The sequence below is a fragment of the Lissotriton vulgaris genome, unplaced genomic scaffold (genome assembly GCF_964263255.1).
Source record: "Lissotriton vulgaris unplaced genomic scaffold, aLisVul1.2 SCAFFOLD_683, whole genome shotgun sequence".
In the NCBI taxonomy this organism is placed as follows: domain Eukaryota; kingdom Metazoa; phylum Chordata; class Amphibia; order Caudata; family Salamandridae; genus Lissotriton; species Lissotriton vulgaris.
The window spans coordinates 807,914-826,851 of NW_028251994.1; the positions used below are offsets into that span (position 1 = coordinate 807,914).

The window sequence follows — 18,938 nt, forward strand, 5'->3', positions numbered from 1 at the left end:
TTCCAGCTAAAATGGTTGGCCCTTTGATCCCTTTATTAGGTCCCCATATACTTGAAATGGTCAACATCTCCCTTAGGACAGGCCAGGTCCCGGTAGATTGGAAAAAGGCAGTGGTGAACCCGATAAGAAAAAAGGCATCATCTCCCTCGACAGACCTATCCAACCTACGTCCCATCTCTCTCCTACCCTACTTGGGCAAGATCACGGAGAAGCACGTGAACACCTATCTTTCCCAACATCTGGAAGCGACGGAAGGCCTGGACCATTCTCAATCTGGGTTCAGGCCGAACCACAGCACAGAATCAGCACTTCAAACAGTGACCAATAACATCAAAATGGCACTGGATGATGGTTGCTCTATGATTCTGGTGCTGTTGGATCTTTCCGCCGCTTTTGATACAGTGTCTCACAAGGTGCTTCTCCATCGCCTAAAGGAGGTGGGAATAGAGGGAGAGGCTTTGACATGGTTGGAGAGTTTCCTGTCCGGGCGTTCTCAAGAGGTTAGGCTGGGCTCCCATATATCCACCCACAGGGAGCTCAATAAGGGGGTGCCACAGGGCTCCTGTCTGAGCCCCACACTTTTCAACATATATGTGACCCCCCTTGCCAACCTAGCAAGATCTTTCGGGTTCACCCCCGTGTCGTACGCTGACGACACCCAACTCCTTTTTCCCTTTAAAAATCTTACGCCTGCAGTAAAAAGATCATTTGCAGATGGCATGAGAGCCATTGCAGACTGGATGTCATCAAACTGTCTGCAGTGTAATGTCGGGAAAACCGAAGTTATGTTGTTCGGTCAAGCGATGACACACTGGTCATCAGATTGGTGGCCTCAAGAACTGGGTCCTGTCCCCACCCCCAAAAGTAAGGTCAGAAACTTGGGAGTATTATTTGACCAACAACTTACTTTCAAGGACCACGTCAATCAAGTAGCCGGCACCTGTTTCCGGGCTATAGGGATGTTAAGACGTGTCTTCCCCTATCTTCCGGATCACCACAGAAAAACTCTGGTGCAGGCTCTTGTTATCAGTAGGGTTGACTACTGCAATGGATTGCTCCATGGAGCCAACGAGGAGCAACTCAAGAAATTGCAGGTCATTCAAAACACTGCCGCAAGGATTGTCATGAATGTTCTACCCAGGACACCATCCTGCCCCCTACTGTCTCAGCTTCACTGGCTTCCAGTGAAGAAGCGAGTTCAGTTCAAGACTCTTTGTACCATACACAAGAGCCTAACGGGGATGGGCCCTAAGTATTTCATTGACATCTTTCAGCCTTACATCCCAGGACGCTCTTTGCGTTCCAGTAACCAGCAACTACTTAAAATACCCAGAATCAAGAAAACCAGACAAGGTGGCCGTGCACTGGCCCACACTGGACCCACACTATGGAACTCACTGCCGCTTGAACTGAGGTCAATCACCAACCATATGATGTTTAGAAAAAATCTAAAAACCTACCCGTTTCCCAGCTATTAATGTCACTTTATCCCTGGACACATTGTTACTCTTACCTCCATCTGCAGTTATAGCGCGGAGATACCCCTTCGGGGGTCTAGTCTGGCGCTTTATAAGCATATAAAATAAATAAATAAATACAACTCTGACAGGAAAAAACAATCTGCTTGATCTAAGTCAGGGAGGAACTACCTGCTAGTCTAATATGCTTCCCTACAAAGAATACAACATAAGTTAAATCATTGTACCCTAAAATGTACTTCTTTTATTTCATTAGGAACAAGCGCCATGACATTTGGATCAGCAATGAGTCATAACCTGGCAATGTGAGTGAAACAGCTACACATCAAGACACTCAATACAACTATATATAATAGTATAACAATAGTTTGGCACACGGTCCATATTATTTGTCTGAGTCTCATGAAATTGAGTCCTGCATAGTTTTGGGCTCACTGAATGTGGGGTATACTCAGATCTCGGGGTGCAGTGTGATCCTGTGATGGGGTGGTTGGATATGATGAGCAAGTTCTTGTTGACAGAACATAATTGCTGTGAGGAGAGTGACTCAGGTAGTCTGAAATTACCCACCAATCAATTTGCATAGGACAGTCAGTTTGCAGATTCCTGTTTTTAGCTGAAAGCTACCACTTTTCATGGCAAAAAAAATGGAGGCTGTGTGCCTGGTGTGAATTGGGTTCTAATGGCAAAGCAGTCAAGGCGGTCTACTGGGAGAAAAGGAAAACTGAGGGAGACCCACGAGCAGGGGTTCTGGATGAAGGAGAAGTGGAGACATGGGCCTATTGTTCTAATATTTAGGACCTCGTAGTATGTTATGTGGCAGTAATAAATTACTGCATTTACATACAAGGGCTACAGCAAACTCGAAGGTTTCTGGCCAAGGAGAAAATAAACAAGCATTGGCATAGCCAAGAGGTCTCACCTTTGTGGCTTTATAAGTATTTAGTTATACAGCACAATTTCCTTCGTGCAACAACATCAACTGTTGCATGGCTAAACATTTTTAAGTTCCCAAAGGCGAGACCTATTGGCTATGCCAATGCTTGTTTTGCATTTGTCAACCAATAGGTGTGTCCTTCCTCGATACCATCAATTTGTTATAGAAGTTTATGGTACATTTTTTTTTGTAATGCTTAGTTTGTGATCTTGATCTAACGCTGCAATATTTATAAGCCAGTGGGATTTAAATGTGTACAATATGAATGCAGATACTGTTGGAGAAGACGTCTTCTGGTGTAAAGAGCCCGGTGCTATTCATAACTGAACTTACATGGGAAGGAGTGGGGCAGAGTCCAGCCTTGCGCAAGATCACACGAATGTGAATAGGTGGGAAAGCCAGGAGTAGATGTTGGGTCTCCTGGTCTCTAAGTGAACAAGGTCAGCCATTCAGAGGTCTGGAGGAATACTCTGGGACTTCCACGGCCAGTGATTTAGGATGGGGGAGGGTGCAGGAGGGTTGACAGGCTGACCTACACATCAGTTGACTTCAAACACACTGGAAATAAGGAACTCTGCTGAAAAACAGAAGGAGAAAGAAGCTAACAGGAGTGGGATTAAGTAGGCATAAAGAAAGGGAACACGCCTGGAAGACAGCTTTCATTTTAAAAAGTCACTCCAATGAGTTGTCATACACTGAGTGTCCGTGGCACCCAGACACCATCAAACACTGGGACATTCTGGAATCTTTTAGTGTTTGTATGTGATTCAGGCTTGAGTAGGTAGAATTAGTAGCAATATTATTTTCGTTTCATATACCAGTTAATCGGCATGAAATCTTAGCAGGTTAACCATTCGCCCATAACCTCTACTGTTTCGACTCCCTAAAAGTACTACCAGCCCTCCATCTTGCCGCCACTAACCGTAGTACTATTATAGAGGGTACACTCGTTATATACAGTGCTTGAGAACTTCAGTAGTGCACTTAAATGTGTCACATAAAATAGCTTATTATATACTTAGGCTTTCCTGTTTTCAGTTTCTATTTTTGGTAAATTCTGGTGGTGTTTTTTCAGTGTTTTCCAGTGATTTCCATACCTCAAAAAAACAGTGCTTTTCAGTGTTTACTCATTTTCGCGCCATAAAAAACAACTGAAACGGTGTTTTGCCGGTGTTTATGGAACTCTTTGCTTTTATGATTGCTTTTTCAATTTTTCCTCAAACTGTATACTGCTCTACATTTCAGAAGCTTAATAAAGTCATGAAATACTTTCCAATGTCCTTTGATTCTGCAGCTCAGATTTAACAAGCATTTGCAATGCAATAGGTCTCGCATTTATGTGAGTTTAAGCTATTGGCATTGTAAATGACAAAGCCTTTTATGTTTTCAATGTGAATAGCTCAAACTTGTGTAAATGCAAGACCTATTGCATTGTAAATGTTTGTTTAAAGTGAAAGCGTGCATTGGTCACTCAACAAGTGTTTGTCAAATATACGCAGAGAACTTTTTAAAATGCTATTACAAAATTGCAATGTGGCCAACGTGGTGTGCTGTTGATGGCTGCCTTCTATTGTACAGAGACGCCTATGAATAATATTTATAAAATTACATAATACATGATGTAAACAGCTAAACATTATTGCACTTAGTAAAGATATACCCTCCCCACCTTAATAAAAACAAAGAACTCTTCCCACTGTAATAAAACAAAGAACTATGTTGTGTGTCTTTTTTTTTGTAGAACTTTGCACAGAAGGCCTATTACTTAGCGAGTCACATAGCGCCACTGGAAAGGAAGTTCCCTGTATCAGTTCAGCACTTTAAAAACAATGTTTTGTAGTGTAACGCCATACTCAGTACCAATGTACTGCACTTTGAGATCTTACATGTGCCACCAGTTAGACGTGTTATAGGTGCCATCACGCACTGCACTCTGATATGTCACATGAACAGCCAGTGCACTGCAGTCAGATGTTATAGGCAACACTGTGCAGATTGTTTTGCTTTTATAAATATCACACGCAGCAACAACCAGAGATAATGTGATTGCTGCCCTAATTGTAGTTAATGTGACCCCCTCCTTCTGTCCTACAATCTCAGGTATTCCAGTGCAACCCTACGTTACGTACAAGTGCAGCTGGGGAGATGCGCCCAAATGTTAGTGCAGTTACTGCCTCTAAGTGCTGATTCACTAGAATGGCTGCCCTTCAGACATTCCCAGTACTGTCTGTATCAATACTTCCCACTTGCTGGCACCGGTAACACTGGCCTGTGTTTGAAGGACTGCATGCATTCCCTAAGAACGAATTCAGAAATTTTTGGGAGGGTGGGCCTGCATGTTTGACCTCTGGGGCTACTCCTTGCTGTGGTAATAAGCGGTGCGCCCCCTGCCGTCCTTGGGGGACTTTTATCTGGCTTCAAAATGATTCAGGTGGAAATATGTTATTGTTTTCTCCTTGTGTTGTCCTTAAATTCAAAAACGATGTTGCATTAAACAAAGAGCAGAAACTGTAAAGGAAGACTATAGCTGGGTTCTGCAGTATCAGCTTTTATTCTGGTAAAACATTTGAATAGATTAAAATAAAAGGGTGCTAGTGTCGCCTGGACATTTTAAACCCCTGCCGTGTAAGCAGCCTTTCCCCAAAAAATGTGAAGGCCATCATTATGTCAAAGTCCTAGAAATTATGAATTTCCTATTTTCTCTGGCAATCCTGCCAAACACTGAGCTATGGGTCTGGAACGATGGCAGGGAACTCTACTATGGCAGATACTAGGAAAACAACAAGCAAAAATTCAAAGGCTCCCTCACAGCCCCATAAAAGTGCAGCTGAGCTAAAGCTGGCACCGAATGAGAATAGCACTTTTTGGCTGGGGTTTTGATGAATCACAGGATTGGCACTCGGCACGCAGCTGAAATAATCACAAGGCCAGTGATACTTTGACGCACAATCGGGCACTCTTCACACATATGCATAGCATCTGACATTCTGTCACTGATACAATTAAACATAGAATTGTGTAGAGTGCCTGACACCACATGCACATTTGTCAAAGTGTCCACGTATAAGCAATCTGACTCACTTTTCAAATACAGGATGACAAATGCCAATTCAATCATACATGCATGCACCAAACAATCACACAAAAAGTGACAAGCACACTGAAAACATGGTACACTTGCACAATCTGACAATCACGCACAAGACTTCACCTACACAAATATCACACACACATCACATAATACACAAGCACGGGCTTGTACTTCTACAGGTGTATGACTCTCAATTACCATGGTGAGTAAACAGCAACGGAGCTGGGGAGAGTTCCAGACACTCGGCGGCTGTGACCTCCGCACTGGCTCGGGTCACCTCTAGGGGTGAAGGAGAGGACTGGCACTGGCAGGACCAGAGAGTGACTCGATGATTCTTTGATACTGACAATAGTCCTGGGAGTAGAAAAGTACAATTCTTGCTTAAGCTGCCAATCAATATCACATTAGTGAAGGAGAAAAAAGCTGTAGGCGGAGAGGGAGGAAGCTGCAGTGTGCGCCAGACAGCCTTAGCGCTGCCTCCTCGTAATTGTTGACACACAAACTCTGGGGAAGGCTTCTCCCCCATCTGATGAGAAGGGGGCCGAATATTCCCCAGCAGATCTGGTCCACTGCCGGCCACTCCAGTAGCAGCACAAGGACCTCCTGGTCGACAAGACCCCTTGAAAGGAGGCACAGCTTTGCCTCTGACACCATTAAAAAGTCTGCTCGCTCTTCACGCCCCCGGCTGCTGGCTGCGAAAAGAGAAGTTGCTGTCTCTGTAGCTCCTTTGTCACACTCTGCCCGCACTGAATGAGGGTCAGTATTTTCAAACACACCTTACTCCACTGCGAACACACAACTCCCATACTTTATTTGTTCTTTCTTATTTTTAAATTAACTTGTACCTTTCAATATACTCTTTCTTTTCTGGCTCCCGTTTTCTTTTCTCCATTTTGAAATGCTTTTAACTACACACTGTGTCTTTTTTCATGCCTCTTTCCAAGCCATGGTGAGGCATTGTTCTGTGCCCGCACCTGTCCTAGTAGATAGTGCCTGCCTTAATGCTAGCAAAGAAAATATCTGTGAATATAACGCAATCCAATGGGATTTATATGGTCACAATGCACGCATAATATCAGGGCTACCGATTTCTGGTCCTCTTTCTTTTTTTTTTTTACTCTCATAAAGGAAAAAAAACACAAAGTCGTGGCATTGCGGACATACAGCCTCGCCTGCAGCAGGGCTCGCTCCAGCGCCCGTGCACTTCTGAGCCGAACACTGTCTCTTTGAAGTGGCTGCAAATGTTACCTCTCCTTTCCATTCAAAAACACAGCAGGGCGGACCATCTGCTCTGCACGGCCTCCCCCGGTGCCACACTCGGCTGATGGTTTGTACAGCTACAGGCCACACGTAGAATCCTTGCGCTCACAGCCCTTTGCTACAGATTCCACAGTGAAGAGATTTGTCTGAGTGATAACAATTGTAAAGTGAAGTGTGAAAAGGTCACAGTCTTCCCAACCTGAAATGTTTCAACACTTTCATTAGCATATATTTGCAATGAAAGTAAGCTTTATATGATGCTGATGGGGTTGAAACTTTATATAACAATTGAAATCCGCGAAGGAAGAGGGTGTGGTCCTGACAAAGATCATGTATATTTACAGCTGCACCATCTTCCACCTCAGCAGCTGGCCACGCGTCTCCCAGGGATCTCTGAGATTGCCAGGATTTTTTCAGGTGTTGCTGTCACGAAATAACCAATCCCAGTCCTTCCAACGGTGTATTACAAAATGGGCGGCATCCCAACTAACTACAGAGGTCAAGTATTAATCTATGAAGGCAGGCAGCATCAGGTGATGCCCCGATTTTTTTAGAATTTATCAGGGACTGCATTCACTTTCTCCTCTCGTCTGTCCCACGCTCTGACCGCGTGACTGTGTGACATTGGACTGCAGCAGACCCTGCTCTGTCCTGTCACTGTTCTCGAGGATACCGGGCCCCTCCCTGGGCTGTCAGGGAGCTAGCGGCTGCAGCGTCCCCCCTCGCCTGCCTTTCTCTGGCTGTCAGTGAGCACGGGATAGCTGAAATACTGCTATTCCCACCTTTTAGCCCCCCCCAACCCTCGGCTCCAGGGCTCCTTGTCCTGCACTTTGGCACGCTCCCTGAATATTTTACAAAGATGATCGTGCGCTCCTGGAAACTGAGAGCGATTCTTTCCTTAAAGCAACAGGAGCATTCCTAAGGTCACCGGCCAGGAGTGAGGGTGGGGGTCTTCTGCACTGAGTCCCCCCCCCCCCCCCCCCCCCAGCACATTGGGCTCTGCCTGCCCCCCTGCACAAAACTGAAGATGAGGGGCAGACAGGGTGGGCCCTTTGCGCGTGGACCTGGGTACCCTGGCAAAGCAATCTGCTGATCCGGGGTAGAATATTTATTCTTAACCTCCTTGAAGTCCTGTTTTAAAATAGAGAAAAAAATATATTTAAAGCCTAAAGTCTGCCCTGACTCACAATGTGGGTGGGGTCCATCCCAGTAGAACAGTTTGTTGTGTTGTGTGGCACAGATCTAGACTTCCCTTGCTAGTGAAGTGTGCATCCGAGGCCTCTCACCTCCGCGCCCGGACTACCCTTGTGGAATCCGAAGCCTTCTCCTGTCGTTCCCGGGCTACCCTTGATTACAATGTGCGGTGCCCGCCCCCACCCCCCAAACCCATCTCGCACTGCTCTATTAACAGAGTCGTTAGTTAAATGGTCTTTTGAAAGACCTGTGAAGAACTCGGCCGCTGCAGTAAAACAGCAGACCACAACAGCTCCTCTTCCCCCACGTGAGCCAGACAGGCGGCCTGGTGTTACTCTGGCCCTTGGGCCATTCACACCTCGGCTTTCCATTTGCATAAGCAGTGTTTTTTCCCCTGACACCTCCGTGCCAGACGCCCCAGACAGGCCAATGGTTTCTATTACTTTGTCTCCATCAAGTGGACAAGAGACGCAACAACAATGAAAATCAGTCAGACTCGGTTTAAACCGGTCAGCTAATTTTTCATTCGGTAGTGTATTGTCCAGCATAGTCGGTTTAAACCGAATTCCGAGCAGCCTATATATACTATACAGCAAATCCGCACATTCTTTAGCTTGGTCATACACAGAACACAAGGTGCGCATAACATGCATTGTGCAATCATGTTTAGTGTCTCATACAGTCCAAGTCCATGCTGCATCGAAGGACAAACACACAAGAAGAGAAAGTAAAGCTGAACTCTCTGACCAACATGAAGCAAACAAGCATTGGCCGCACGGCCGTAGAAGTAACAAGGCCGTGAAAGCGAAAGAGATCGCGGGGAGCAAGGCGCGCTGTAAGGGTGCGGAGAGGCAGAGCAAGGCGCGCGCGCAGGAGATCGAGAGGAAAGCCAGATGGCTACTCTGCTCGTGCCTGTGCGTGTAAGCGCACGCAGAATGCCACACAAAGAGCGGTGGTAGGACTTTTAAAAGCCCTAACAAAATGTCTCGCAGCGCATGCGCTGGCTCAGCGAGACCTAAAAATCAATGTGTGAAGGAAAGTGAATGGGATTAAGCAGAGGGGTGAGTGTTGAAGAGGAGACAAAGTAAGGGACCTCAGCTTTGGAGGCATTCAACATGGGAGGCATGGGGACCCATCCAATGTTGTATTGTTGTGAGGCTGTGAGAAAGGGGTGATGGAAAAGGGTAGGAAAGAAAATTTGTGTTTACTGGGCGTAAAGATAAGAAAAGCCAAAGAACGAGATGACGTCACCCAGAGAGGAGGTGTATAAGAAGAAAAGGAGGGCGCCCAGGACTACCTCAAAGTGATTCAACTGGTAGTGCTGTCTAACAGATAAGAGGAGACCACTGGCCTTACTAGAGCCCTGTGAGGGTTTGGAAGAAGGAAAGTAAAGTGGGGTGATCTACAATGTCAAAACACAAAATGCCCTGCAGACTAAAGCTGCATTAAAGATGCACATTTTTGAAGGGCACAGCTCCTCACATCGCGGTGAGGGTTTTTAGTCACAAAAGGCCTCACCGATGTGTGGATCCACCCTCTTGGGCCCCAGCAACTTATGACCGTGGAGAGGCAGAGCTGAACGCTTGATGCTAAGCATGTACATCATTGATCTGCAATCGCCATATGAAGAGCGCATTTGAGGAAGCGGCTGATTATTTGAAGATATGTTTTTGGCTACTATAGTTACATCTGGGATTTTGAGCTGTTCCTGGATATATGATGGTTGTGACAGGGGATCTAGGGTCACACCTTTGTATATCTTAATGGTGCCAGTGACATTCAGACTGCAGCTGGGCATTTAGGCTGTAATTGGAAATGCTAAGCCTGTATAAGAGTATGGGCTGATTCACATCTATTGTATCTCAAGAATGCAACCCTGACATATCATGCCTGCACCCAAGTTAATATTTGAATGGTAACTAAAACTTCTATCTACTTTAGTAACTGTGTTTTATTATTTTTTACGTTTAACACTTACTGTAGTAATCCCAAGTACAGTGATGTCCCTCGTGAACTACAGCCTACGGTCTTTATTTCACACAGTGGTAGTAAAAGAGCTACTGGACACCTAATTTAGAAACAGCCACACCCTCTCTCATAACGCCATACCAGATACTATGCGACACTTGCTGGGTTTATGTAGTCGTGGGCAGGTTCTGAAAACTCCAGTCCAATAACTTCTTATACAAATTAGATATAACATTTCTAACATATACATGGTATACCATTTTCAGAGGCCTCATGGAACCAATGTACGCTTCATGAGTATCCCAGAATGCCAAATTAGGATATTCTCCAGGTTCCAAAATAAACGGAACTCCCTGGAAGCCAGCATCTTCATAGATGAGCCATCTAAAATATACAAAAAGAGAAGTAGATGCTTAACACAAATTGAAAATACACACCTGGATTGCATGCATTCATTTCATATAATGAAACTACTGTATGTAACAAAATAAATGTTTTAACATATGTTTTGGGTTTCGTCTGGGGTCAGGATTAGTTTTCTGTTTGCTTTACACAGTGCAGAGTGACCTTCCTGCCCCCCTCCCTACCTTGACGACCACCACTTTTCTCCTCCATTTTTAGGATTCGCAAAGCGAAAAGCCCTTTTACGGGCGTTTTAAAAATGGACCTGTAAATGCCACAAATTCCACACGCTCGTTTCCTTTCCAGTCTGCTATTGGCCTTCATGTGTGTTTTTGTTTTAAAGCGAACATAGCATAGCTCCGCCCCTGGCCTATTGGTGTTTGTTACGCACATTTCCTGACATATTGCTTTCAATTATCGGGCCAGACTGGTGCGTGATAATTCAAAGCATATGCCAGGAAAGACGAGCGCAACACTCCCAGCTTTGTTTTTTTCCCCCCGATTGCTTTCAGTTTCCCTCAGCGTGGCTCAGGCGGCCGACAAGCACATAGGGACCCGACCTTCCTTTGTACATCTGGGCTAACCGGAGCAGAGAGGGGAGTGCTGGTAGGAGTGTTTTTACGGCCTGCGGACGACGCACCCTCCCCAATGAACCTAGGGCTCTTGCTGCTTGGGTAGAGACATCCGTGCTGCAAGAAGCTGAAAGTGCTTCCACGCTTCAGCCTCTCTCGGCGAACATTAATCTGTCCTGGGAAGTAGGCGCCTCCTTTCGCTGACTAAGTAAAGGCCCGCTTCGTGATCTCACGTGCCAGGAAGCCCTTACTCGAAAGCAGCGTGGGTAGGAAGCGGTGCCTCCTCTCTACAGGGCAGTGGCTTCGTCCCCCGCCCATCTGTGGAGTGGGGCGTGGAGGATGCTCCGGCTCCGCGTGAAGTGCACCCCATCGCGGGCGGTTGTTATGGAATCTAGGTCTGAGAGGACGGCACATAACTGTGCACCTCATCCCGCGGGCTGCAGCCCTGTGTGTGTGTCATTGTGCTACTGTACTGTAGCGCTATATGTAGTGCAAAGTGCTCATCACTTATACTCAGGAAGAGCCGTGGAGCTTTAAGTGGGATGAAAAAACTAGGGGGGCTCGTAAAGGGGCATAGCCACTGTAATTAAGGGTGTGATTTAAAACACTTAAGCTACAAATCTGTGTTTAGCACGCTGTGCCGCCCGACTTGTATTTTGATCTTTCTGTCATTGCATCCAGAGATAAGATACAAGTGAAATCATGCCTACAACAAGGCAGGACCATTGGCTTTGTCAATGGTTGTTAGTTGAACCTGGGGGTGCACCTCATCCCGCGGGCTGCAGCCCTGTGTGTGTGTCATTGTGCCACTGTACTCTAGCGCTGTATGTAGTGCACGCGGCACAAAGCGCTCATCACTTATACTCGGGAAGAGCAGAGGAGCAGGAGGGCGCCAAGCGCGCACACTGCGCTCTACGTTCTATAGTCAGGGCTTTAAGTGGGATGAAAAAACTAGGGGACTAGTAGAGGGGCGTGGCCACTGTAATTAAGGGCTTGATTTAAAACACTTAAGCTAAAAAATCTGTGTTTAGCACGGTGTGCCGCCCGACTTGTATTTTGATGTTTCTGTCATTGCATCCAGATATACAAGTGACATCATACCTACAACAAGGCAGGACCATTGGCTTTGTCAATGGTTGTTAGTTGAACCTGGGGGTGAACCTTATCCTGCAATGCAATAGGTCTTGCATTATTAAAGTTTGAGCTATTGGCATTGCAAATGACAATGCCTTTTATTCATTTGCATCGGTGCGTAAACAAGCACTTTGTACTTATAGTCCATGCTTATGAGAAGCAAGGCTGGCAGTCTCTTTTACTGCCAGCCTTGCTCATAGTAAGCAAGAACTATACGTTCGAAGTGCATGTTTATGCACCGATTGCTGGTTTTAAAAACAAATGAATAAAGTTTCCTGTATTTCCTATAAGGTCAGTTTTAGTAATGTGGCCATTTACCTACAACTGTATGCTTATTCAAAGTTTGCAATATTTCCTATAGAGTCAAATTTAGTAATGTGTGCTCTTACCTACAACTGTCATTAAACAAAGTTTGCATTTTCAATATCAATAAACATCTTTTACTTGCAAAATGTGTTTTCTTTTTCGCAAACTGTAAATCAAAGTCACAAACACATATTTTACGTACACACGCATTGCATAACTAAGATTTTCAAAAAAAGATGCAAAATACATACATCAATATTTATTAACTACTTCTTCAATACCATTATCTATCATTTAATTTTTTAATACACCTACGCATTACATGTGATTGTATTTCAGTATAATTGCAATTCCATAACTAGCACTAACATTGCCATTTTCAATGCCAACTGCTCAAACTTTAATAATGCGAGACCTATTGCATTTCCAATGCTTTTTGATATTGAGATACTCTTTCGTATTTTTAGGACTGTTTTGACAAGGTACTTGTCTGCAACACCAATTGTTTACAAGTTATATACACAGTGAGCTTTAGGTAAGCCCCCTTGAAACTTTGGCTTGTTCGATTCAGCTTTCTCCAGCCTTGCTTTAAGACAGTGTGAAGTAGATCATGGATTAGAGCATCAGCCCAGAGGAGTATACATTTATCACCCATACCTGATTTGGTGTCTTAACCTGCCAACTACAAAATGACTATTTCAAGGAATGACTGACTAGTTTACATCTGAAAAGTGATCACACTTGTTGTCACACTTAAAACTTTATCTCAAACAAGTACTGTATACAAAAAGCAATCCTTTTTTCACTGCAAGACATTTCGGATCACTTTGCCGCACAACAAAAGAATTGCTATGGACGCCAATGGCCCTTTCTTCTACTGTTTCTTCTACTGTTTTCCATAAGAGGAAACCCTATTTGGTGTCCCCAGCAACCACATTCGTCCCCAACATGCACATTCCTTCATCTAACTGACCCTAAGATTCCACACACACTACTCATGCGGCTGAAATACAAATTCAGTGCACCTGAATGCCTAAACCATTAGGTCTGGCTAATGACTGAAAGAGCAAGTCAGAAAACTATAGGCTTCGTCGTATTGTTTTTTAGGCTAGCTAATTTCCCCTTCTGCTTTTATATTTCATTTTCTGTGACAGGAAGATCATCAATGTACGATTCCAATAGGGGTTACGTTTAGGAGTTTGGGAAAAGCAATGATGTCACAGTAAAGGTTAGCGGTTAGATATAACCATATTATAGCTACTTAAATATGTAAAACATTTCTCACTTTTTCGATTTTTGCTTTGTTACATTTAAAGTATACATGTAAGTTTCTCACTTTCAACATACATTCAGTAAGTCAGAATTGATGCACTTGCAAACATAGCGTTGTGAGGCAACCTGTAAAAGCAGATTAATACCTACATATCTGTGGACAGACATTTTGACATGCCAAGGTGGGGCAACCTGCAATTATAGGTGAATATTTTCTAAGTTGCAAGTTTGTAGGTACTGATATTATCCTTATACGTAGGCTTCCAAAACAGAAAAGCATAAAATGGTGCTGTGAACAACAGGATTGACTGCATTTCTATGGTTTAAATTGAGAGGGAACAATTAAAAGGGTTTAGAAAAAGTGCTTTTCTACAGGGGAAAATATTTTTGATGTGAAATCACATTCACTGCAGATTTACATAAAGAGAATTTTCCACTTGGCTGAAATTCTGTGTGAATACACTTTCTTTTGTAGATTTACAGAAAAATTCCAGGCATTGTTCGTGAATCCAATCAAAGTCAGAAATCCAAATGTAGCAGCAGCCATAGAAGAGCAAATGTAAGTAAGCCTTTGTCCCGGCTCTTTGTCATCCTTGTGCAAAGAAATATTTATTGGTACAAAATGATAGTTTGCACTAGGTCTTTATAGTTTGATAGTTTCAGCATTTAAAGTGTCCGCTATCATTAAGACTTAGTAGCAGCCTTTAACACATTGTCAACCACAAGCCATTCCGACGCGCAGGGGTGAATGATTTAATAAATTATGTTAAATGAGAACTACAGGGGTCAGCAATTTATCTCTACTTTTTGTCCATTTTCTTTCATTTTGAATTTAAAAAATGTGTCAATTTAGGTAGTCACCATAGTGACATCACAAATTAAGAAAGTGAGACTGAAACGAGGAGTATACTGACTGAAGATTATGTAAAACTGCTTGTAACGTTATCCACAATACTATGAATATTGTTTGAAAAAAATCCAAGTGTTTTCAAACACCTCATTTTAAATGAAGGGCTGATCTGACAACACAACCGCGTACAAGCATAAAGATAGGCCCTGCTGTTCAAGCTTGAAATATAAAGGTCATCTGTATACCTCTGTTAATCAAAGGCACCTACGAGAGCCATCAGCATCTGTATTCGGTCAATATTGACCATGAAATCACATACAAAAATTTCGAACTTAAAATAAAATCATAATAAAATATCACGATTAAGCTAAAATATTTTGCCCTCCTTAAATGATTAATTATACAAACGGCCCTACAAAATTGTTCGCACCCAATTTTACATTGCCTAGAGGAATCCCTTAATGCCAACCAAAACTATACTAAGCAATGAAGGCGAACTTGTATCGTGTGTGATAAAATCCAAATTTCAATGCCTTTTTCCATGTTAAATATGGCTCAATGTCTTGGGTGGGTGAAAGTGTCATGTATGATTGCATGGTTACCAAATTGAGGGCTTTCATGATCCTAGATCCGCTTTATTTAAAAATAACCTTTTCTGGACCTATTTTCCAGAGCCTCAAATCACAGATTTAAGGAACCCTAGGCACGGACTCAAATTCAGTTTAGGAGTGGGCTACGCCGGATCTTTGACTATAGCTGTAAACCGACACCACATCCAGTGAGACAGATGTTATAATTTAAGAAGATCCATAGTCTCCAGGTATATTAGGATCATAAGTTTATTGGAGATAATCAAGAGTCAATCAGGAGACCCCACCAGGAGCAGTTCCACTGCTCAGCCCTTCAAGCCAACTGACATATGCTTACTCAACAACCACCCAACATTCCAATTACATCATCAAGGGCCAAGCAGGACAGCAGGGGGAAACACAGGGAGGATGTATAAGACATGTACATTACAACACATCCCCCTTTTATCAAAATCAACAAATGTAAAATAAGCAAACATGCAAAACAAATCACAAGAAAGTAAGAGTGCAAAGATATAAAAGCACAAAGAGAGTGTTAAGAAAATTAAGAAACAAAGAGCCAAATAACACAACGATTCGACATCTAAGAACAAAATCTTCTAACACACCAAACACATTTAAATAAAGACAAGGACTAGAATTTTCAGACTTTACAGACACAACAACGGAGGCAAACCATCCTCACCCCACCTCCTTCCCAAAGGAAAATACAAAGAAAATTAGGGGAAACACCTCCCCAAAACCTAGAAACATACCGTAAAGGGTAAATCACCACCCATTTGGGAAAACATACATCCCAAAAACACAGAAAATAAGATAAAGGGCAAATCACCTCCCTATTGGGAAAAACATTTCCCAAATACACAAAAACCAGTAAAATAGGGCAAATAACCACCCTATTAGGGAAAACACTTCCCAAAAACCTAGAAAAACTACTGGGGAGACAGACTTAAGTCACCCACAAGCAAGATAACGGCACATGGCCTATGGAGTAACTAACTAAGTTACTCACAACCAAATGAGAGCACAACTCTTAGACACTCAAACAAAACCATAAAAACCACACCTCACAGGAGGTAAAAACAAAATCCAAAGGGTAAAACCAGAAGCAAATAAGAGAAGCTACAAAAAAAAAAAAAAAAAAAAAAAACCCACCAGGAGCAGTTCCACTGCTCAGCCCTTCAAGCCAACTGACATATGCTTACTCAACAACCACCCAACATTCCAATTACATCATCAAGGGCCAAGCAGGACAGCAGGGGGAAACACAGGGAGGATGTATAAGACATGTACATTACAACAACAGATTAAAAGGTCTCCCCAAATAACAAGGTATACGTTGAACATTTGCCAGAACGATGCTAGTCATGTTTAAAGAGAAATTTCAAACAACCATAATACTTGGAAAAACCGACCTTTGTAAGAATGTAATTGTTCTAAGAAAAAGGAAAAGCTTTGATATTTTTGAAACGTTCCTAATGTGCAATTTACAGCGAGAGCACGGTGACCAGATAAATCCTGCCAAATGCCAAAAAATATTCAAACTTAAAGCCGCTCACAGTCCAGAAATAACTGTGCAATTGTGCTGGGCCTCATACTCGAACTTTAAATACAGACGACCTATAAGCACAGATCCCTTTGTTAGCCCACTGGTAAATGTGCAAGGCCTACAGCACAATAACTTAGTAACTAAATGTTCACCTATGCTATCCACTGCATACATATAACTTAGGTTACCTGCATGCAAATCCCTGTAGTACTAGTGTTCACATCTATCAATCAAATGGTAAACGTGCACAGCCCGCTGCACGCTTCTAACCTAATGAACCTCTCTGTATTGGAAAAATTGACACATGTATATTCAAAATTTACTGTAAATGCCTAAAGACCTTAACCTGATACCTCTTTTAGTCAAAGTGTAAATATGTGTGCAAACCGTATAATCAAATGTGTTCTAGAATGATAATTAGATATAACAAGTTCTAGAACCTGTCCAAAGCGGCACGGTATAATAAAGTACACAGAATGGCTGGGTAGCATGTAATTTGTTGCACACGGAGCATACTGTCTTTTGAGCATTTGTGAAGTGGCAACTTTATTCAGTATTTAACGGTACCAACGTTTCCAAAAGGTTGTTCATTTCTGCAGAACCTATTTTCACACAGCATTAAAACTAGGCGTTAACTGTTCTAGCATCTGCCAAGCTAGACACAAATATCTCCGGAAGGTTCTGCTATGCAAGGAATGAACACTGGGTCATGACTAATTTCACAAGAATTAATCGGATACCTCTAGAAACAGGATTCCTATTAGACACATGACAAGATTTACTGCTTGAGTATGGCCTATCATGCACCTTTGCATTCCACAACGCACATAAACGTTTGAGCACCAACACTGCAGCTTTAGAATGGAGTCATCTATGATAGAAAAAAGAAGTTAACCAGATTATTTCGATATATTGTAACACTGGGAGAGAAGTGTTTTTATTATGTTTAAGAGTCTAACACTAGGAGAGGCACAATTTCAATTACAATATATTTCTTGTCAATTTTGTATCTTCTGTACTCTTGTGGCCTTAGTTAAATTTTAGAGGACAGGATGCCCAGTCCGAACGTGACGGATATCCTGTCTGCCGTATTACAAGTGTCAGAGGATATAATGCACTCGTCATACCGTGGACGAGACACCAGTCACGTTTGTGACGGATTATACCATCCACGAAATTCAAAATAAGGTCGTTAGTTTTTAAAAACTCCCCCATTGTGATATATGAAAACTCCACAAACAAGCTGACTGCACTGAAAAAGAGGACTAAGTTAAACAGAAGAAACATATTTACACAGAGTTAATTTTCGCAAAAGCTTCAGCCACCTGCAGAGGTTAAAACTCTCTATTGTGTCTCATGAGTCTACTTGATAAGTTAGACTCAAGGCGGCAGTGTTGTACCCCAACTTGGCCGACACAAGTGGGGTGCGGAGTATATAGTTGGTCATCTCTGGGTTTCAGGAAAACAGACATATACTTCTTTCTAACTCCTAATACTGGCCCATTTGTTCACACAATGATAGAAGATTACAGACGAATACACACGAGGAGAATCCCTCTTGATCCCCCCAATGGCACAGACAGGAGAATGGTACTCCTACCCTGCCACCTTATATTTTATTTATTTACTACTTTAGGGCAGAGAACTACACCCCAGATTCCTTTAATGGCTGCCAGCAACCTTTTTTTGATGCCAAAATGCGTCATACAACTAATGCGGTCAGAATTCAAGCACTTTGAACACGCCTGAAGTGGAGTTTCTCCTTTGATCGTAAGGAGGCATTGTGGAGATATATAGATAGATAGATATATATATATCTTCCACAAGTCCTCCATTAAAAGGAGCCATAGACCCTACAGGGCAGCTTAACACTTTGGTAAGGAGCACCCGCAGCCAACCCCTACACAGAAAAGAGCATTGTAGAAGCCAAATTTGGAGTTCCCAGTGATATATTCATACATCAAAAGTGGCAGTGTGCAGCCCTCACATTAGTCCTGACGCGTTCCAGCTCCCATCATGAGCCTTGGTCAACTGGGCTACTTGATACCATCACTTTCATGTATAAAGAAATTGGAGAGATGCAATTCTTCTTATAAATAAAAAAAAGTTCTGAGTGCGTAATCAGCTTACTCTATCTCATGTTAAATGTAACAAACGACGTGTGTAGTCAGAGACTTGTAAGACACTCCTAAATATCTTTAGTAAGCTTCATAGGATTTTCATGGTAATTTTCATTCACCCTAGGAGCTTGAAACCCAAAACAGGTGATGAGGATTTGCAGAAACAGATGAAAATCAGTACCTGCTTTAGGCGTAGGTAAGAAATTATTTAAAGA

The 18,938-nt window shown here is 42.9% G+C and overlaps 1 protein-coding gene across 1 annotated transcript in view; it reads right to left on the reverse strand.

Moving 5' to 3' along the window:
- The window catches only part of CRYBG1 (crystallin beta-gamma domain containing 1), a 325,937-nt gene that overhangs the window by 185,994 nt on the left and 121,005 nt on the right, over positions 1 to 18,938 (reverse strand). Inside the window, exon 8 of the mRNA XM_086950969.1 lies at positions 10,186 to 10,312. Coding sequence (XP_086807095.1) covers positions 10,186 to 10,312 — 127 coding nt within the window. The remainder of the gene's footprint in view (positions 1 to 10,185; positions 10,313 to 18,938) is intronic.